Source organism: Aethalodelphis obliquidens, unplaced genomic scaffold, assembly GCF_003676395.1.
Source record: "Aethalodelphis obliquidens isolate GAN/ISIS:26980383/991018 unplaced genomic scaffold, ASM367639v1 scaffold43, whole genome shotgun sequence".
In the NCBI taxonomy this organism is placed as follows: Eukaryota; Metazoa; Chordata; class Mammalia; order Artiodactyla; family Delphinidae; genus Aethalodelphis; species Aethalodelphis obliquidens.
In genome coordinates, this window is record NW_020837987.1 from 14921038 (window position 1) to 14941538 (window position 20501).

General features: G+C 55.1%; 2 protein-coding genes across 4 annotated transcripts in view; one reads left to right on the plus strand and one right to left on the minus strand.

The window, feature by feature from the left end:
* The first annotated feature begins 344 nt into the window (after positions 1–344).
* CUNH19orf81 (chromosome unknown C19orf81 homolog) lies at positions 345–10741 on the plus strand. 3 transcript variants are annotated; one of them, XM_027079186.1, is made up of 5 exons: positions 345–411; positions 7491–7563; positions 7667–7787; positions 8976–9115; positions 9979–10741. In XM_027079186.1, exons 1-5 carry the CDS (start codon positions 345–347, stop codon positions 10172–10174), a joined length of 597 nt encoding a protein of 198 aa, XP_026934987.1. In that variant the 3' UTR covers positions 10175–10741. The 3 variants fall into 3 exon arrangements, 1 of the variants encoding a protein (XP_026934987.1); XR_003427291.1 differs by lacking the exons at positions 345–411; positions 7491–7563; positions 7667–7787; positions 8976–9115 and adding an exon at positions 9357–9453 and having other exon boundaries at positions 9979–10086; XR_003427290.1 differs by lacking the exons at positions 345–411; positions 7491–7563; positions 7667–7787; positions 8976–9115 and adding an exon at positions 9383–9537 and having other exon boundaries at positions 9979–10089.
* Positions 10742–11743: 1002 nt separating this feature from the next.
* Positions 11744–20501, minus strand: part of SHANK1 (SH3 and multiple ankyrin repeat domains 1) — a 44138-nt gene continuing 35380 nt past the window's right edge. The window contains 4 exon segments of the mRNA XM_027079101.1: positions 11744–13592; positions 15553–18321; positions 18323–18650; positions 20310–20406. Coding sequence (XP_026934902.1) covers positions 12875–13592; positions 15553–18321; positions 18323–18650; positions 20310–20406 — 3912 coding nt within the window. The 3' untranslated portion in view covers positions 11744–12874.

The window sequence follows — 20501 nt, forward strand, 5'->3', positions numbered from 1 at the left end:
GGGGAGAAAGGACAGAGAAATCAAGGGAAAGACTGGAGGAGAGACGGGGAGAGAGGGAGGGAGGGAGTGGGGCAGAGAGAGGGGTGGGGGAAGAAACTCGAGGAGACTGGGAGACATGGAGGAGGAGGCAGGAAAGTGGGAAAGAAATAATTGGGGCACACAGGGACTCCCAGAGGTTAAGGGAAACTGGATTTCCATGTGGTCTCAGCCTTCCATTTTTTTTTTCCCCGGGGCTTCAAAGACAAGAAGGAGGAAGCAGCAGCGGGGAGAAGGAGCTGGGGTGGGTGACCCGGTCAGAGCTCTTCTTCCCATCCTCCTGAGACAACCCCTACCACCTTCTCAGGATGCAACACGAGGTGGAGCCCCTCTGCTCCTCCACCATGGGCAACCCCAGCATGCACAGGGAGGCAGGTACCGAATCGTGTCTGCTTGTGTGTTTGTATCCAAGTGTGGGGTTGGGCGGGTGGGGTCCTTCCTATGAGCACTGTGTCACAGCCCTGGCTTTCAGTGTGACCTTAAGTGAGTCACTGGCCTTCCAAAGAAAGAGCTACCCCAAATTCTTATGTCTACCAGATTCCTGAGCAGTACCCTTTAGACCTCAAACTACATTTCCCATGAGGCCTTTCAATTCCCTGACCAATGTTCTGGACCCAGAACTACATTTCCCATGAATCTCTGGGGCCGTAACAACTCTTCTGAGGCCATTATCCCCCATAGACTCCCTACCCTGGTCCTTCACACTCTCGTTGTCTCCCACACTGACCTCAACATCTTCTCCCAAAGCCACTCCTCCTCCCTGCTTCCCGTGTTTGAATGGTGCTACTGCCAACCCAGTCTAGACGCCCGGCATTGTTCCCCCACTCCCATTACCTCCACAGCCATCAGTCCCAGCCCCATGTTCCTGCTTACTCTCTCTGCCCTGTCCCTACTTCTCTTTTCCCACAGCCCCAGCTCAGGCCTTGTCCTCTTCCATTGGACCCTTTGTCCACGTAACTCCCTGGTCTCCAGTTTCTCCCCTCCAGCCCATCCCCCACATAGCTCCAGAGGAGCCTTTCTGACACCCAGCACTAACCCTGTCTCTCCCTTGCTCACAGCTCTTCCACGTTGCCCATCACTCCCAGGAGAGAGTCTTAGCCCCTCAAGCTTTTGTTTGAGGCCCTGTGTGGCCTGACGCTAGCTGACAGGCTCATCTTCCAGGGTTCCCTCCTTCCACGCTACTGTAGCACAGCTCATTCATTCATTCACTCGTACGACATTTCTCAAGTAATACCTTGGTGAGGATTTATTTGGCTAGCAGGTGATAGAAAATTGGACTTAATGCAGTATAAAAATAGGAAAGTCATTGTCTCACTCAAAGAGAAGCCCAGAGGTGGATCAGGGTTTGTGTTTGGTTGGGTCAGCAGCTCAGTGAATGTCACTGAGAAGCCAGTTTCTATGTCCCTGCGTTTTGGTCTGGGATATAACCCCTTTGCACACCAGCTTGCATACCTCATGGTTACAAAATGGCTGCCACAGTTTCAGGCATCACTTCCAGAGGTCTTCACTTTAAGAACCCCAAATAAACTCTCCTCACATCTCATTGGCCAGCACTAAGTCATCCACTCACTCTTGTCTCAATCCCTGGCAAAAGGAACGAGATTATCATGATTATTTTAGTCAGTGGGGCTACGCATCAGGTGGGAGAAACTTTTTAAAAAAACCTATACCTAATCCTACTTCAGGTCCCAATTAACCAGAATCTCTAGTTCTGGGGGACCTAGCAACTATAGTTTTGTTTTGTTTTTTAATTAATTAATTCATTTTTACATCTTTGTTGGAGTATAATTGCTTTACAATGGTGTGTTAGTTTCTGCTTTATAACAAAGTGAATCAGTTATACATATACATATGTTCCCATATCTCTTCCCTCTTGTGTCTCCCTCCCTCCCACCCTCCCTCTCCCACCCCTCCAGGCGGTCACAAAGCACCGAGCTGATCTCCCTGTGCTATGCGGCTGCTTCCCACTAGCTATCTACCTTACGTTTGGTAGTGTATATATGTCCATGCCTCTCTCTCGCTTTGTCACAGCTTACCCTTCCCCCTCCCCATATCCTCAAGTCCATTCTCTAGTAGGTCTGTGTCTTTATTCCTGTCTTACCCCTAGGTTCTTCATGACATTTTTTTCTTAAATTCCATATATATGTGTTAGCATACGGTATTTGTCTTTCTCTTTCTGACTTACTTCACTCTGTATGACAGACTCTAGGTCTATCCACCTCATTACAAATAGCTCAATTTCGTTTCTTTTTATGGCTGAGTAATATTCCATTGTATATATGTGCCACACCTTCTTTATCCATTCATCCGATGATGGACACCCAGGTTGTTTCCATGTCCTGGCTATTGTAAATAGAGCTGCAATGAACATTTTGGTACATGACTCTTTTCGAATTATGGTTTTCTCAGGGTATATGCCCAGTAGTGGGATTGCTGGGTCATATGGTAGTTCTATTTGTAGCTTTTTAAGGAACCTCCATACTGTTCTCCTCAGTGGCTGTATCAATTGACATTCCCACCAACAGTGCAAGAGGGTTCCCTTTTCTCCACACCCTCTCCAGCATTTATTGTTTCTAGATTTTTTGATGATGGCCATTCTGACTGGTGTGAGATGATATCTCATTGTAGTTTTGATTTGCATTTCTCTAATGATTAATGATGTTGAGCATTCTTTCATGTGTTTGTTGGCAGTCTGTATATCTTCTTTGGAGAAATGTCTATTTAGGTCTGCCCATTTTTGGATTGGGTTGTTTGTTTTTTTGTTATTGAGCTGCATGAGCTGCTTATAAATTTTGGAGATTAATCCTTTCTCAGCAACTATAGTTTTTGAATGCTTGCCAGGTAATTACGATGAGCAGTAAGGGTCAGAAGACATTGCTTTGCACTGGATGTGATATCCCTGAGGATACTGGGGCTTGGTGAGCCTTACCTGGTTGCGTGGGTGGGGAGTGGACACTCCTCAAATGGAGGAAGAAGGATGGGAATGGCTGAGTTACACCTTTCTAGGTGTCGGCTATAAGCACCTCTTCTGTGCCAGGTGCTAAGCTAGGCATAGCAAATGCTCTAGTGGCAAAACAGACAGTTTCTCTGTCCTCGGGTCTCTTTTAGTGTCTTTGAAGACCTCTTTCATTTGGAGACGCCCCACCCCACATCATCTCTAACCTAGATGGAGGTACCCATCTGATAAGTATACTTTATGTGTAGCTCCAGAAAAGATGAGTGACATTGAGTTGACCAGTTGGCTTGTTTTGCAGATCGATATTTGTTCATTTCAGTTTTGCTGTTTTCTTTGTGGTGTTTTGGAACCAATAACATTTTTAGCTTGTCAGGTTGCAAACTTTGGCTCAGGCCATTAGAAAGCCTGTGGGTCCCAAGTGTTTTGCCTGTAGTAATGAATGAAATGACCCAGCTGGTTCTCATGCAAGGAGGACAGACATGAAACACACTATCTCACAAATAATTAATAACCTACAATTGCAATAAGCACTCCTTAGCCTTGGACCTGAAGAGAATTCTGGGAATATTCTCTTTTGCTTAAAGACCTTAGCAGCCACCCCCCGCCCCCACCCCGTGGTCCCTCTGCATAAAACATCTCCTTCTCTGCCATTTCTTTATTTAGCAAACTCCTCCTTTATCCCTTAAGTCTTTTTTTTTCACTATTTTTAAAAATATATCTTTATTGGAGTATAATTGCTTCACAGTACTGTGTTAGTTTCTGTTGTACATCAAAGTGGATCAACCATATGCATACGTATGTCCCCATATCCCCTCCCTCTTGAGCCTCCCTCCCATCCTCCCTATCCCACTCCTATCCCTTAAGTCTTGCTGTAGACATCACCTCCTCTAAGGAGCCTTCCCTGATTGCCCCCAGACTGGGCTTCCTCTGCACCTCGTGACACGTCCATTGTAGCAAGTATTGCCCTTTACAGTGAACACTTACCCCACCAGACTGGAAGCTCTTGGAGGGCAGGCTGGGGTCTCATTAATCTCTTGGTCTGCAGCATTCTCCAAGGCACACAGGAGGCCTTGGAGATGCCTGTTGAAGTTTGAAAGTGTCGTGTTTCCTCAATTATTCAATAAGTATTTATTTTTAAATTTATACCTTTACTAAGTTACACATATACATTGAAACAAATATATTAAAATCACGGTTGTAATTTAGAAATCTTTATTTCTAATGCCACATTTCATGAGAAACAGTTTTATTTACATTTTAAACATACACCTTTGATGCTGCTAGAGTCAGTTTTTTTAGTCATTTCACACACATTTCCAGGGCGTATAATTTTATTTCTAAGTTACTTATGATAGACATTTAAAAGATTTTTTCTATTATGGAAAATTTCAAACATACACAAAAATAGAGACAATGTACATTTTGCTGATCTTGTTTCATCTAAGCAACCCACACATACACACTTTCTGGGGGGACATTCTATAGGACAAATTTGTTTTAAAGAAAATCCCAGACATAATTCCTTTCCACCCATAAATACTTAAGCATGTGTTTCTAACTGCTAAGGATTTTTAGAAAACAGACATACCATGCCATTCATTCCACCTAACAAATTCACAATTTTTCTTGACTATCATCTCATACCTAGTGCATATTTAAATTTCCCTAATTATTTAAAAATTTTATTTTTCACAGTTGGTTTGTTTTAATTAAGACCCAGAGTTGACATATTGCATTTGATGGTTATATTCCTTCAGTCTTTATTCAATAAATACTTACAGCTAGGTGCCTGGTGCTTTGCTAGACGCCAAGAGCGAAAGACAAGTCCCCGACCTCATGTTGCTCACATTATAATTAGAGACTCATAGAAGTAAATGTAAAATTGCAACTGTGATGAGAGCAGATACATGGTGTCATGAGTTCATGACAGGAACTGTTGACACACTTAGGGAGACTTGATGAGCTAAGTGAGGGGGAAGAGGGTTCCACGCGGAGTCACAGCATGTGTCAAGGTCCTGGGGCAGGAGGGAGCATGGAGAGTTCAAGTCACAGAAGGGCAATGTTTCTGGAATGCAACAAGTGAGGAGGATGATAGTGTCTGATCAGGCTTGAGACATCAGCAGGGTCTGGTCATGTGTGATCTTGGTCTTAATTTATCCCAATGACAATGAGAAGTCCTGGGAGGGTTTTGAGGAAACGGAAATGGCTATGTGGTCAGATCTACATTTCAAAATGCTTCTGATGGGGTGAATGAAGAGGGAGAGAGAGATATATATTGAGAAGTTAGGAAGCTGTTGTCTAGACAGTAGTGGGGCGAGAAGCAGCAGACTGGGGGATTGAGAACACAGATTCTGGATCCAGTGCCTAGATTTTTATCCTGATTCTGTCACTTGGCCTGTGTGACCTTGGGCAAGTCACTTAAGTTCTCTGTGCTTCCGTTTCATCATTTGTTAAACTACACTCACTCAGAAGGCTGTTTTGAAGATTCAGTGGAAAAACACTTTAAAAGGTGCCTGGCTTTTTAAAGGGGGCTGTAAACACGTAGTTATTGTTATTGTTAAGTGGATAGATTTGAGAAGGAGATTACTATGTTGGAGGGATGAAAGGGAGGCCAGTATGGCTGGAGAAAAATGATCAGAGAGGTCATCAGAGTGACCACACGCAGGGCAGGTGCTTCTCAAAGGGGATCTTGCTAAAATGCAGACTCTCACCCAATAGATCTGGGGTGGACCCTGAAATGCTCCCCAGACCACACATTGAGGAATGAGTCCCCATCACAGGGAGGACTTTATGCTGAAGGCAAGAGGAAGCCTCCGGTGGTTTGGAAGCCTCTGGTGGTGCTGAGACGAAAAGATCACCCTAGCTGCCCTGCCAAAACAGATGGGAGGTGGAAGAACAGGGACCAGAGAGGGGGGCTTACTATGGTACAAGCTGAGCTGTGTTGATGTGCTGAAGCCAAAGACCGCTGTAGGAGCATAGCTGGGACACAGCCCTGTGCTGGAGACAGCCTGTCCCAGCTCACAAGAGCCGAGTGGTGAATTTTGCAAGCTGGTTGTGAAAACCATGGGTAGCATAAAATTGGTCAGGGTGAGAGTACTGAGACCATAAAAACAGGCAGTTGCTGAGAAAGAGAGAGAGAGAGAGAGAGGGAGGGAGGGAGGGAGGGAGGGAGGGAGAGAGAGAGAGGACATTTACCAGCACGCGGCTGAGTTTACTGAATGAGGGAGATAGTAACACATCAATGTCTGAGTAAGAGGTTTTTAGAGACCTGGGCTGAGTTAGGTGACTTGGGGAGGAATCTGGAAAGCAGGCTTTGCTCTGGATCACATGCTGGCAGGAAGCAGAGGCAAGTCCATGACATGAGAGCCATCAGAATGGCACTAACACTGGTTGGGAAAAAAGCAGCATCAGCTCTGAGCCCAGAGGGGAATATTTGGTCTGTTTTGTGGTTTGGGCAGCGTCGAGGTTGTGCTGTGTTGAGACATGACTCCAGAGGGCTCTTCTTTTTATCTTGGCCCATCATGGTCACGGAGTGACCTTGGCTGCTGTTGGAATTCTGTGAAATTCCTTATGTCCAAAGGGAGGTCACCAAGGTCCCTCTGGGGGTGCCAGGCCGGCTCCTGGCTGTCAGGGGTTGCTTTCTGCATTTTTTCAGCTGCTGTAACAAAGAGACCCTCAAACTCAATGGCGTTAAGAAAACAGTTGGTTTCTCTCTCGTGTAAGAGGAGGAAGGTGGTCTGGATGGGTGGGATGTCTCAGCCCCTCGAGAATACAGGGACCCGTGGTGCTCCATCATCTCTAGCAAGAATAAAGTTGGCTTATTGCTACATCCACATTCCGGTCCAAGGGAAGGGGCACTGAGTCCAAGCCAAGAAAATTTCTCTTAAGCAAATGATTCCAAAGTTGCACCCCTCACTTCTGCTAACAGTGTTGGTGAGAACTTGGTCATGTGGCCACACCTAGCTGCAAGGGAGGCTGGGAACTGTTGTTTCCAGCTGGATAAAACTCTAGGGTTGTAGAGGAAGGGGAAATGGATTATGTGGGACAACTAGCAGTTGGCCATAGAAGAGACCAATTAGTTGATGGAGGGGTTGTGTAGAAGAGTCCAGATTTGAGAGCTGTTATGAATCAAGTTCCAATCAAGAGGCCAGTTCTGAGAGTGTTGGAAAAACCATATAACTAGATTCAAATGCTGCTGCAGTGAAGAAGCTAAGATGGGGTGATTGGAAATAGGAAGCAAAAAGGAGCACGTCCCTTCCCTTTCCTCCTGGCTTGCGGTCTCCCGCTAGCACCCCCTTTAGGCAGAGCCTAACAGGACCCCAACTGTCCAAGTGGAAATGGGGTTGGTAGAGTCCTTTGGGGCTGAGAGACAACAGCTTAACAACTGGCATAAGAGCTATCCTGGGGGTGGCACGGACAGTCATTTGGTGATGCTATTCAAGTGGAATGACATGCGAGGAGTGCTCAAGGCAGCTGATACTGGGTTTTCCATCCGCAGGAGCACTTCTTGTGGACCTAGAGACCCTAGAGGAGACGCAGGCTCGGGGCCTGGGCAGACCTGTCAAATCCTCGTGAGTGGTCCCTGGCCCCATGATTTCTGATCTGAGATCCTCTGAGTGCGGTGGCTTGGACCCCTAACTTTGGGAGGTCCCTGTCTGCTGGCTGTCTTCCCAGGAAGCAGTATCTGCGCCAGGTCATTGCAGAATACGAGGCGCTGGACCGAGAGCTCCCGTGCATCCGCAAGTTCCCCATGCCACCTGCTGCCCAGCCCCTCTGTCTGTGCATGGAGACCTCAGTGAGTGTCCCCCCCACCCCCATGATCCCAGGTCCCTGGTGGCATGGTGGGAAGGACACAGGCTCAGAAGTGAGGTGGACAGGGGTTGAATCCAGGCTCTGCAGCTCATCAGCTGTGGGCTTGGCACCAGGATAAGTGGCTGAAAATTGATAGTGAATTTGTCAAAGGGTTCATCATCAAATTTATCACTGCTGATCCCAGAGGGGAGCCCGAGAGGCAGAGAGAGGGGACACTGAGGACAGAGGGAGTCCTGCTAATCCACCTATTATGAAATTCTGTAAAATTTACAGATATCGCAAAAATCCATTTCACAAAGCCCGTTGTTTGACAGATTCAGTGACTTGGTTATTCAGTGTACGGATCCTTTGGGCATTCCTGCCTCAGAGGAGGTATCTATTAAGGTCTCACCCATTTGAGAATTAAACAAGGCTCGCCAGGCAGAAGCCTCGGAAGTGTTCCCTCAGCTCACCTGTGTGACTGGGCCTCAACACAGGGATTGCTGTTCTTGTTTATGGGACCAATTCCCACCCTATTGCTCCGCTTCTTTGTGTTTTTGAACATGAGACACACACACACACACACACACACACACAACATACACACCCAACATACACATCCAAGGCTTGCCTTCCTGGAGGTGACCAATTTCATGATTTCACTGTGGTTTCGCAGCAATTTTATATGTCATGACATAGGGTATCGCCTTCGACACGGTAATCTCAGACTGAAGACGTGGTTAATGATCAATATATGTTTCTGAATGCAAAATAGATTGACAAGATGTCATATCCTCCTACGAGCCTTATTTTTTGAGAACTGAATAGTTCTTAAAATGCTAATATGACTAAAAAAGGAAAAATTTACGGCTTAGATCCTTGCGGAAATCTTCAAGGGCTGCCCGAGTCTCGCCATCCAACGCAGGTTGCTGGAAAGGTTTTCAGTAGATTGGCAAAGTTGGCCAAATCGGTGAATCGTTCAGTCTTCATTGACTTTTGGCAAATCCGTTTGGTGAGAACTGGCTTTTTTTTTGGAGAATGACCTTGAATGGCAGTAGATGCCTTGCTACCTGAAAGATTCCTATCCTCCCCGCTCTGGCAGGTTCTGCAGGTGGGGTCTCGGGTGGGGACTTCTGCACCCGGACTGAACTCCGAGTGTCACTGACGGAGGTTCTCTCTCCGACATCCCCAGCCCGAAGAGGACCTTACCCACCTGGAGGTGCTGGAGGCGCTGGAGGCCGAGTTACCCGGGGCCATGGAGAGCGGGCGTGTGAGGAGCATCCGCTTTGAGAACGTGAACGTCATCTGTGGGACTGCTGGGCGCCGGGACCGGTGAGTCCTTGGCGGGGGCAGGGCCTGGAGCGACCGGGAGGGGCAGGACCGCAACTGGCAGGACCGCGGTGAACGCGATGGGGGAGCCGGGAGGGGAGTGAAGGCAGTGAGAGGTGGGGCGGGGCGGGGCGGAGGCTCTGAGTGGCCGGGAGCTAATAGGAGATGTGGGCCAACAGTAAGCTCCGTGAGGGGCGGGGCGGAGAAGTGAGGACAGTGAGGGGGCGGGGCCAGGAGCGCCCGGAGAATGGCGTGGTTGGTATAAGGATCCAGACCCCGCAGAGAGTGAGAGCCGAGAAGGGGCTAAGGCGAGAGTGGGCGCAGTAAAGGGGCAGGGGCAGGTGAGATCGGAAAAGAAGGTGGGATTTGAGTGAGGAACCGGACTTTCAGTGACCCAGGTGGTGACGGGGATGCGCAAGACCGAGGTGTGTGGTCGGAGCATGGGAAACAGCTCTGAGCGGGAGCGTAGCCGGGACTGAGCACTTTGCAGGCGCGGGGCCAGAGTGATCGGTGGGCCTGGAGGTCTAGTTGGGCGCGGGGCCGGGCCTGAAAGCCACACTGAGGGGGCGGGACCTGGAGCTGCTGGATGAGGATAGGGCCCTGGAGCGGCGGTTTAAAAAGATGGAGCCTCGACAGAGCCAGGCTGAGAGAGAAGACGGGACCTAGACTGACCCAGGTGAGGGTAGAAGTACAGATTGACCTCGGCGAGAGTGCAGGGTTGGAGAGTTTAGGGATGTAGTGACGGGTTGAGGGACTGGAGTTGGTAAACGAACAGGGACCAGGCAGGGACTCTGGGACAATCAAGGCCAGCGATTCCCCTTCCGTCTCCGCCCCGCCCCTCTCCTCTTGGCCTTGCCCCCTTGCAGGTGGCTCATCACGGTCACGGACTTCCAGACTCGCTCGCGCCTACTGCGCTCGGGGCTCCGCCTCCGCGGGCTCCACCACCTTCTCGTGCGCAACGACGAACTGCTGCTGGGCGATTACCGCCTGCACCTGCGCCGCTCCCTGGTCCGACGGCGCATGCTCGAGGCTCTGGGGGCGGAGCCGACCGAGGAAGTCTGACGTTTTGGGGGCGGGCCCCGGCTGCGCCTGCGCACCGCCCAGCGGGCTCGGGCGACCCACCCGGAATCCCGAAGGAAAGGGGCGTTGCCTTCCCAGGAAGGAGGCGGGGTCGGCTCGAGGGGGTGGATACTGTGAGTTTAATTATAAAGAATGACCTGGTACAAAAGCCATTTCTCTCTGCAAAATCTTGGTGGGGAGTCAGGGGTGGGAGGTGATGGGGGGTAGGGACGAACCCCCACGATATAATCCCGCCTCCCAAATCTTCCTCCAGTCCCTGGAAATGGACACCTGGGTCCCAATCCCTTGAGGGATGAACTCTGAGGCCCGAGAGAGGGAAGACCCAGGCGCTGGGGCTTTGAACGCGTGCGATCCTTGTCCCAGCGAGAACCAGACGTCCGCATCCGCCCCCCTCCTTTTCCTCCTCCCACCCCCCTTGGAAGACAATTCTCGGGCTTTTATTTCAGGTTTTTTTCTGGATTTTTTTGTGTGTGTTCTAGGTTTTTTTTTTTTTTTGTATTTTCCTTTGTTATCGTTCCTCTTTTTGCTTTGTCTCTTCGCCCCGCGCTGCCCCCCATCCAGTCCCTTCCCCCTCCCCACCCCAACCTCCCCTCCCCCCTCCCCACCCCCCATACCCTCCCCAACCCCGCGGCACCCATCCAGAATGAACAAGCCCTTGATAGACGGGCGCCGCGCAGGCCCCCTGCGGACGGGGGGCATCCTGCGGACAAGGGGGAGGGGGCGGGTAGGGGCCCAGCGCGACCTCCGCTCCCTTCCTCGCCACCCCTCCCCCCTCCCACGACCCTCCCACAAGGTTCCCCGCAGATCCCTGACGTGGTGAGGGGAGAGGGCTGCAAGCGCTCTCCCCCCATGGACGGAGCGCCCCCGCCTCGGGGGTAGAGGGCAGCAGAGGGGGAATGGAATTGGGGGAAGGAGGGGGAGCTCTCTTCTTTGGCAGCTGAACATGGGGGGGGAACCTGAGGGCGATGCCCTCCCCCCCTTTGCCCACAGTAGGGGAGGAGGTGTTCCAGGGGAAGGGGTGGCTTAAAATTCCCAAGCCCCAAGAATAAAGGGAGGGGGAGGCGTGCAGGAAGGAACAGCCATGCTGGAGGGAGGAGTTTCTTGAAGAGACAGGAAGGTTAGGAGATGAGGGAGCGGTGTCTTCGGGCAAAATGGATGGACCGGAAGGCTGGGGAGAGTGAGAGGAGGGGAGGTGAGAGGGCCAAGCCCGGGGAAGGGAGAGGAGGAAGTATGGAAGCAAACTGGGCAAGAAGTGAGTGTGCGTAGGGTCTTCTCTTGCCAGAAGGAGAAAAAGAGTGTAAAGAGCTAAGAGAATAGGCAGAGTGTGAACGACCGGAAGAGCTGGTCTTTCGGGACCAAAAAAAAAAAAGTGCCAGGAAAAGAAACAACGATACAGCCGAAGAGCGCGTGTGCAATGAGATGAGTGTGCAAAAAGAAAGAGGTAGTAGAGTTGCCCAGGGGAGATGGAAAAAGTCACCCAGGAGCTGACATGAACAAGTAGAAATTCAAGAATGCGTGTGCAAGCAGGGCCACGGAAGGCGAGAACATTAAGGAAGAGAAGAAAGCTTCAAGGGAGCAGTGGAAGCACTGGGGAGGATGAGTGCGCGAGAGCGAGCATGCCAGAAGGTTCACCCAAGAGTTGACGATGGAGACGGACAAGGATTTGGGGAAGAAAGGTGCAAGGGAGTCGGGAGCCCGGCAAAGCGGGGAGGCATGAGCACTTGCGAGAGATTCGGTTCCTGGGAGGCACGGGTGCCAGCAACAGTGGGAGGGGGGAGGGCGTGTAGCGTGAGAATGCGGGGGTGCAAGAACAAGAGGGGAAAGTGCTACGAGAGAATGGAGGTGAGAGTGTCGGGAGAGGCGCACAGTCTGTGAGAAGGTGAGGGGAAGGGTGTCCCAAGTGTGTCTGCAGCAAGGGCCCAGAGATTTTTCGGGAGTGAGGGGTGGGAGGGAGGGCGCCCCGGAGGAAGCGTGTGCAAACAAGAGTGTGAGAGACCAGGGGGTGTGGAGCGTGGGGAGAGAGACGCACGGTGTGCCAGGGAAACTGAGCGTGAGCTGGAGAGCTGAGGGCCTCGCAAGCTGGAAGCGAAGGCGCAGTGTGCAGGACAGCGAGAGGGCAAAGTTGTGCAAAATTGTAGCCCAGGGAGGGGAGAGAGGTGAGCAGGCGTGCAAAGGAGCGTGCAAGAGGCCGGGGGGCTGCTGTGTGTGCTGGGGAGAGGGGAGGGTGGGGAGAGCCGAGGGGCCTGGAGAGGGGGGAAGGGTTGTTAGAGGGTGGCAGGTGGTGGAATCTGAGGGCATCGCCTTCCCCTGCGGCCTGGGGGACGACCCCCATCCGGTCAGGCTCAGGGCTGACCCTCTATGGCTCTGTCTGTCCCCTCCTCCCCAGAATCGACCCTTCCCTCCTTCTTCATCCCCCTCTGTGATTTCTTCCTTCCCCCCCCCACCCAACTCCACTCCCTGCTTCACACACACACACAGTCTTGTGTCAGCTGCCCCCTCCTGTGAGGTGCCAATGTCTGGCCAGATCAGGCCACCTGGTGACCTCCGGCCTTGGGAGACGAGTCAGGGTGCAGTTTTAGCAGAGTCCCTGGCCCGGGGAGAGAATGAAGGTCAGGGTTCAGAGGTCAAGAGGCCAGCAGGCTCAAGGGTTCCGTGGACGGGCTGGTCCGTCCGGGCCAGCCATCACCTCTCCAGGAAAAATTTGAGAGCCCGGTCGATGTTCATGCGGTGGCCCACCCTGGTCACCCCCAGATCGACGTAGTCCTCCTTGGTCAAGGCGGGCAGGTGGGAGCCATCGATCTCGTGGTCCAGGAACCGGGCTCGGTGCTCAGACAAGCCCAGCCACTCGAGCCAATCGGCCACGTCGAACTTGGTCCAGAACCCCAGAGGTTTAGCGCTGAACGGCTTGTCCGGGGGCAGGGAGAGCAGGCGGGTCGGTGAGAGGGAGCGTGAGGCCCCTGACAAGGCCCCGCCGAGACCCCCGGACATCCCGGGGTGCGGTGGCACAAAGACAGGGGCGAAGGGGTCAGCCGAGCCTCCTGCCCCTCCGGTGGGGGAGCCGCGGATGTCAAAGAGGCCCGGGTAGAGCGGTCCAGCAGGCAGGATGGGTAGGGAGGAGGGCCGGGGCGCGGGGCTGACCTTGTGCTCCGAGGCGGGCAGCAGGGACGGGCTCGGGGCCCGGCGGAGCAAAGGTGGCCGCATCTCGAACTCCACGCCCTGGAGGTGGCGGGCGGACGTGGAGGAGGAGGTGGCCGACGGCGAGGTGGCCCCCGGGGCCGCAGCGGCCGAAGCGGAGCCCCCGCCTCCTGTGGGGAGGGGCGGCAGAGGCGCTTTGGACCAGTTCTGAAACAGGCTGCTGACAGGTTTGGAGAGAAGCGAGGGCTGGGAGTCTTCCGAGAGTCTGGAATGTGACAACGGGGCAGGGGTGGAGGAGAAGGGTTGCGGGGGGGGGGGGGGGGGGGGCAAAGGCGGGGGAGAAAGAGGAAGAGGTCAAGATACAGGGAGAGGAAGAGAGACATGGGGCAGGGGTAGAGAGTTGGAGGAGAGAGAAGGGGAGAGATCGAAGGGGCAAGCGAGGGGGTAAGATGGATGTCAGGACAGAAAATGAAGGGAGAGAAATGAGAGGACAGGGAGAGGGTGACAGTCAGAGAGATGAAAGAAAAAGAGACATTAAGTGATAATAATAATAATCACCACCACTTACTGATGCTCACGTGTGCCAGGCGTTGTTCTAAGTGCTTTTACATATCGCCATCTCAATGGAATCCCCGTGACAGCCCTGATGCAGGTTACTATTATTATCAGCAGCACAGAGAGGTTAAGTAACTTGCCTAAGGACACACAGCCAGGAAGTGGCAGAGCCCGGTTATATGGCACCAAAGTCTGAGCTCTTAACCACTACCCTATACTGCCTTTCCGGGTATGGCCAGTCACAGCAGAGTGGAAGACAGGGAGACAGTGAGAGAGGAACAAAAAGAGGATGAGCATTCAAGGGAGAGAGATGGAAGGGGACGGGGGACAGAGAGAGAGAGAGAGAGAGAGAGAGAGGTGAGGAGAGGGAGATGAAAGAGAGAAGAAACAAGGGGAGGAAAAGGTTCCCCTCATCCCTTTAGCTCCCTCCAGAACAGTCCCTGCCTCAGGGCCTTTGAACAGTTCCCTCTGCCTAGCTCTCTCTTCCCCCAGGGAGCCAAACGATTTGCCTCCTTCCCTCCTCCAGTCTCTGCTCAGCTCGCCCGTTATTTGAGAGACTTTCTCTAACCATCGCGTTACTGCATTTTTTTCCCCTAGGATGATGACAATGATTTTGTTTATTGCCTGGCCCCCGCCTCTGCCTCATTAGGCTGTGAGGTCTATGAGGGAAATGCTCTGCTTGTTTCGTCCATTGTGGGGTCCCTCTCACCCTGAAGGGCACCCGGTACAGAACAGATGACAAATCAATTATTGGTGGATCTGTTAACTAAATTAAGCGTCCTTTCCTCTCCCCAGAAGACTTAAGAATCATCAGTGAGATGCCTTAAGATCTCAAAGACCTCAAAAACCACCTCAGAATATCACCATGTGGATATCAAACCCTCGAGGAGAATTAGGGTGAGCTCTGCAGAACAAGAGGATTAAAAAAACCCCTCTCCCCACTCGCCCTGTGTGTCTGAATCAGGAATGTGACTCTATGCTTTCCCTAAGATTAGAAGGTCTTGAATGGGCTTGAACTCTGTGGCCGTTCCAACTCGCTAGCTGCTTTAGAAAACTTCTGCATCTTCCTGGACTTCTCCATCTATACTTGCTGGGCTTTTGTAAGAGACCCCTCCCCTCCCCCATCTCATGCCCTCAAAAACCCTTTTAGAAAGGTTCTGTGCTGTCCCTCTTCTACAGAGAGGTGGATTCCTTTGCCTAAGGTCACCCAGTTGAAAGTGCGGGGCTGCAACCAGGATCCAAAAAAGCCTGGCTCCAGGACCACACTTGTAACTACGGACCGTGCCCTAAAGCATCTTGTCTTGACCAACACGGGGCTCGAGGGACCTGAAGATTTCAGGGATTGTCAGAACTGACAGCCCACCAAGGAAACAGACATCGGGCAAGTTGTGCTCCAGTCTCCTCCTTTGTTGATCACTCTTTTTGTTCATCATGGAATGTGGGTTGTCATGGTGACAGGAGGAGACCACAGAAGCTACTGAGATAAAGGGAAATTTAAAGTGGCTGGGAAAGCATGCTTCTTTGAGGGCAAACTTCTCCAAGCCAGCCCGGCTTCTGTTTTCTTTCTACCACCTGGGACCCTAAAGGGACACAGCTATGTGGAAGACGGTCTTTGCTACCCACAGCCAGCCCCTCTGGCCTCCACTGCCAACCTCCAGCCCCCGGCTCACCTCTGCCGCTGCAGGGAGGAAGTCCTCTCTGGGACGTAGCTGGCTCCCCCGTGGTGGCCGTCCCCGCTTCCCCCGCCGCCTCCCCGGGCCCAGGGCAGAGCGCCACCAGCTGCCGAGGAGCCCCCAAACTGCTGAAGCTTGGAGCTGAGTTCACTGATGATGCTGGCTTTTACTGTGGCCAAGGCTGAGGCCTGAGGCTGGGCTAAGGGCCCAGGCAGGGGTGGTGGTGGTGGACCCGGGCCCTCCTCCCAGGGCAGCAGCTTCCGAGGCAGGGAGGAGGCGGATGGCAAGGGCACCGGTGGGCCTTCTGGCTCTACAGCCCCTGGACCGCCGGCCACACCTGCCGTCGAAGGTCCTGAGCAACCACTCAGGGCCAGCAGCCCATCGGTTCCAGCCCCCGTCACCGAGACGGTGGGGCTGGTGGGAGTGACAGGGTCTCGGAGTCCCCCACCGGGGCCAGGCCGCAGGCCTCCACTGGCCCCAAGCGCCCGGCCCCGGAGCTTAGAGGGAGTCATGAGCTGCGGCGGGTATGGTGGGCCAGGAGGACCGCTGCCCCCGAAGGCCTGGCCGTCCAGGTAGGCCACATACGTGTCCAGAAGCTCCGGCCCACTGGCCACACTGGCCACCCCGCCGCCAGCCCCGCCTTCGGCAGACAGGCTGCTCAGCGTGGACGCGCTGCTGATGGTCTCCAGCGGGTGGTCACTGCTGCTCCGACTGTCCACCTCCTCGATACCAGAATCTGTACCAGCTGGAGGATCTGGGCCAGGCTGTGGGGCAGGGGGAGGCGGGGCGGCTGGGGCTGCTGGGCCCGGCGGAGGCGCGTCCCCAGCAGCTGCGGGGCCCGCCTGGGTCAGCGTGGCCACCTCGCTGTCATAGGAAGTCAGGCTGGATGCGGTGGAGTCCAGCGTGGGAGGGGCGGCGGCCACGGCAGGGGGCGGCGCAGGGGGCGCTGGGCTGGCCGCGGTGGGTGGGTCCGGCAGCGGGTGGGGCGGCCCCGGCGTGAGGGGCGATTCGGGCTTCTCAAAGCTGTTGGAGAACTCCAGGGGCGGGGGCAGCGGTTCCACAAAGAGAAATTCGCCGTCTTCCACGTCCACCGAGGGGGCGGGGGGCGGCAGGACCAGCAGGGGGAGCCCGTTCTCGTCACTGCTCCGCGGGGAGGTCGGCGAGGGGGGCACGGACCGGCGAGGGCTGGGCGGCGGGATCCCCGGCCCGTCCTCCGAGGGGGGCCCCCTGCCCCCCGCCCCACCGGCCCGGGGCTGGCAGTTCTCGAGGAACCGCACGTGGAGGGGCAGCCTCTCGGGCTCCTCCGGGGCTGCGGACCTCCAGGGTTTGCTCACCCCGGGGTGCGGGGCGGGGGGCTCGGACCCCAGCTGCAGCAGGAGGGGCCCGACCCCGGGGGCGGTGGGCGGCAGGCGGTGCAGCAGGGAGCGTCGGGCAGCTGGCGGGCTGGCCGGAAGGGACTTCTCCTGGCTGCCCAGCCCGGCCCGGTAGCCCAGCTCCCGGCGCGCCGGGTCCGGCGGGGGGGCTCCCCAGAGACGCAGCACCGGCTCGTGGTGGGCGTGGGGCGAGTGGTGGTGCGGCGTGGGCGGCGGAGCCTCGTAGCGGGGCGACGGGGGCCTCGGAGGGGGCTGGGGGGCCCCACCGCCCTCCGCGGACTCCTTCAGCGCCCGCTCTCGGGCGGCCAGGGCCAGCCCGAGCGGGGAGGCTGGGTCCAGGGCCTTGCCGGTCAGCGGGTGGACCAGGGGGCGCGGCGGCAGGAAGCTGGTGAAGGCGCTGCTGCCTCCGCTGCTCCCGTAGGCTCGGCTGCCGGCTCCGTAGCCCCCGTAGCCGCCGCCGCTTCCGGCGCCTGCGGACTCCAGCCGGAGGTAGGGCTCGGCCGAAAACATGCCTTCATCGATGGATTTGGAGTGGCGCAGCCGGGGGCCCGGGGGCGCCCCCGGGCCCAGCGAGCTCTCGCCGCCCTCTTCGTCCCCCGTGTCGGTGGAAAGGAAGAGCGTAGACCGCCGGCGGGCTTCGTTCTGCCAGCCCCCTTCTCTCCGAGCCGCCCCGACCAGGGCCGCTCCGAACTGGCTGGTGAAGTCGAGGGTGGCCGGGCCGCTGGGCGAGGCGGGGGCGGGCACGGGCGAGGGGGGCGGCGGCACTGGCGACATGGCCGGGGCGGGGCTCGGCGCGGAGGAGCCGCCGCCGCCGCCGCCCCCTCCGCCGCCGCCCGCGGTCTCGGGCTGGGTCGGGGGCTCCGCCTCGGTGCTGCTGCCCTGGCTGCTGCGGCCGCTGCTACTGGTGGATGGAGCCTTGATGATGATGGTGGGGATGGGGATGGAGTTCTTTTCCGACGGGGCGGCCGCGGCCGGCGGCGGCTGCGGGGACGCCGGAGACGTGGGCGAGGGCGTGGGCGGAAGGCCGCTGCCCTTCTGGGGCTCGCCTTCGACTTTGGTCTGCTTGACGAGCGGGCCCTTGCGCCCGCGGCCCGAACGGGCCGGCACGTACATGGCCGCGCTGGCCGCCCGGGGAGGCAGCTGGAAGTAGCGCAGGGCCGGGGCCTGGGAGGAGCCGCTAACCCCGCCCCCGCCGCCGTGGTGCGACGGGGACAGGGCCCCCGGGGTCGCGCTGGGCCCGCCGCCCCGCCAGCCTCGCAGGCTGGGCTGGGGCCCCAGAGCCAGTCGCGGTGGGGGATCATCGGGGGAGCCGCCTGTCTCCATCTCCGGGGGATGCGGCGGGTGGGCGTGGTGGTGGTGTGGCTGGGGGAGCGGAGCGTGCGGCTGGTGTGGGGGGGGGCGGGTGGTGCACAGGGGGCAGGGCCCCGCCGTGGTACAAGCTCTTCTCACGGCTCCCTACACGGCTCTCAGGAGGGCAGGGCCCATCGAAGGACGACGGTGACGAGGCGGGGTGGGGGACACCTGAGCCGGGGTTGAAGGGCGCTCCCCGGGGAGAGGGAGTGAGGCGGCCGGAGGAAGAGGGGGCTGGAGGTGTGCTGTAGGGGGGCTCTGGTGGGGACGTGGTGGGCGGCGGCGGGATGTCCTCCGAACCAGGCACAGACAGGCTGCGGCTGAACTTCATGGCTGGGGGTGCTAGGTAGGGTCTCTCATCTTCTGCAGCCCCTGGGAAGACACGGAGGATCCAGAAGCAGGGTGGGGATGGGAAGGGGTGGCCTCTCTGTTCCCCTGTCCCACAGAACTTCAATATTACAATGATAATAATAATGACACCCAGTAGATGTTAAGAAGAACATGGGTTGGTCTAGAGCTTACCCAGATGTGATAAATCCAAATCCGTTTGATACAGTAATACAGGTTGTGCACTGCACAACAGCAAACGGCAGAGGGAGCAAGAGAGGTGTGGTGTGTGCCGGGGGGGGGGCGGGGCGGGCGGAATTCAGCTTAACTTCCTTCCAGGGCCAGGAGGGGGCGCCTTTTCTAATTCGCCCAAAGGCAAGGTATATGCGGGCGGTCGCTTGGGATGAGCAAAAATGGCTTGAACCAGGAAGAGATACCGTGTTTCTGGGCATACTTACAGATTTCTTTTCATGTACGTGCAGAAAAGAAATGTAATTAGCACATCAGATCTGTGATTTCACAGATAGCACTGCTTAGGGTGAGGCTAATATTTAAAAGAGGGAGCCAGTTCATAGGTAAGCAACGTCAGGCAGATGTATAGGTAACTGATACTAGGCAAATGACACACACTGGTGGACTGTGGACACTGAAGCTGGGGAAAAGCTAGATCCAAACAGCAAAACAACTTGGAGGGAACTGGAGGAGTGGAATCTTTTGCCTCCTTATCGACGGCCAGGGCTCAGTCCTTGATTCCCTTTTCCCTCTGACTACTCGCTCTCCGTTGACTATCTCAACCAGTGTCATGGCTTCGTTCACTGCTTCCCTGCTGAAGACTCCCATGCTTGTCTCGGACCCAATCCTTGCCCCTGAGCTCCGGGCTTCTATATCCAAATGCTGCATCCACTTGGATGTCTCACTGGCATCTCAAACTAAGCAGGCCCCAAATTGAGCTCCCGATCTCCTCCCCACGATCTTCCCAAGCTGCTCTCTTAGCAAATGGCAGCTCGGTCCTACCTACCTCAGGACCTTTGCACTGGCTGTTCCTGCTGTGTGGAATGCCTTACTTCCAGATAGTCCCATGGCTCCCCACTTCATCTCCAAGTTTCAGCTCACACCTGCCTGACATCTCAACTCATTCTCCTCTTTTTCTATTTTTTTCCATAGCACTTAACACAGCTAACATACTATATCATTTTCTTATTTCTTATCCTTATAAGCTGTTGTCTGTCTTCCCCAGCTAGAAGGTAAGCTCCATGCGGGCAGGACCCTTTAGTCTGTTTTGTTCCCTGACAAATCCCCAGCAGTTTAGCCTGGCATATGGTAGTGCTCACTAAACATTTGTAGAATGAATGAATGAATGAATGGACTCTGGCATAAGAGAGAATGAACCAGGGTCTGTGGTGGTTTTGACTTAACTGCATCCAGGCAGGGGCAATGATGTCCCCATTTTCTAGATGCAGAGCCCTAGGCCCAGAGAAGTGAAGCTGCCTGCCCTGGGTCACACAGCCAGGATGGACAAGAGCCAGGATTCAAACCCAGGTTTGCCCAGCAACAAAGCCTGAGCTCTTCGCCCAACTTGATGGTCACATATGGAAGGAGAAAAGAACATTCCCAGGCTCCCCTGTTTTCCCCGTAAACTGTCACCCTCCCAGCCTCCCCCTTCCCCACTGGCATCCCTTACACCCACCCTTGCAGGTGACATACCAATAGACTTTTGCCGGAGCATAAGCCCAGGTCCTGGAGGCAGGTAGGAAGGACGTTCATAACTTGGCTGGGAGCGGTGGTGGGGATCAAAGCTCGACTTTGGGTTGGCAGTCAGAGGAGGAGAGAGAAAAGAGAGCAGAGAAGAATCAGTCAGGGCATGAAAATCCATGGATTCCCCACACAGCCATCCAT

Bases quoted from the DNA above. Each gene is read 5' to 3' on its own strand.
- CUNH19orf81 (XM_027079186.1), top strand. From the start codon at position 345: ATGCAACACGAGGTGGAGCCCCTCTGCTCCTCCACCATGGGCAACCCC. The intron at 412-7,490 runs GTACCGAATCGT...TTCCATCCGCAG, and splicing joins CAGCATGCACAGGGAGGCAG to GAGCACTTCTTGTGGACCTA. The intron at 9,116-9,978 runs GTGAGTCCTTGG...GCCCCCTTGCAG, and splicing joins ACTGCTGGGCGCCGGGACCG to GTGGCTCATCACGGTCACGG.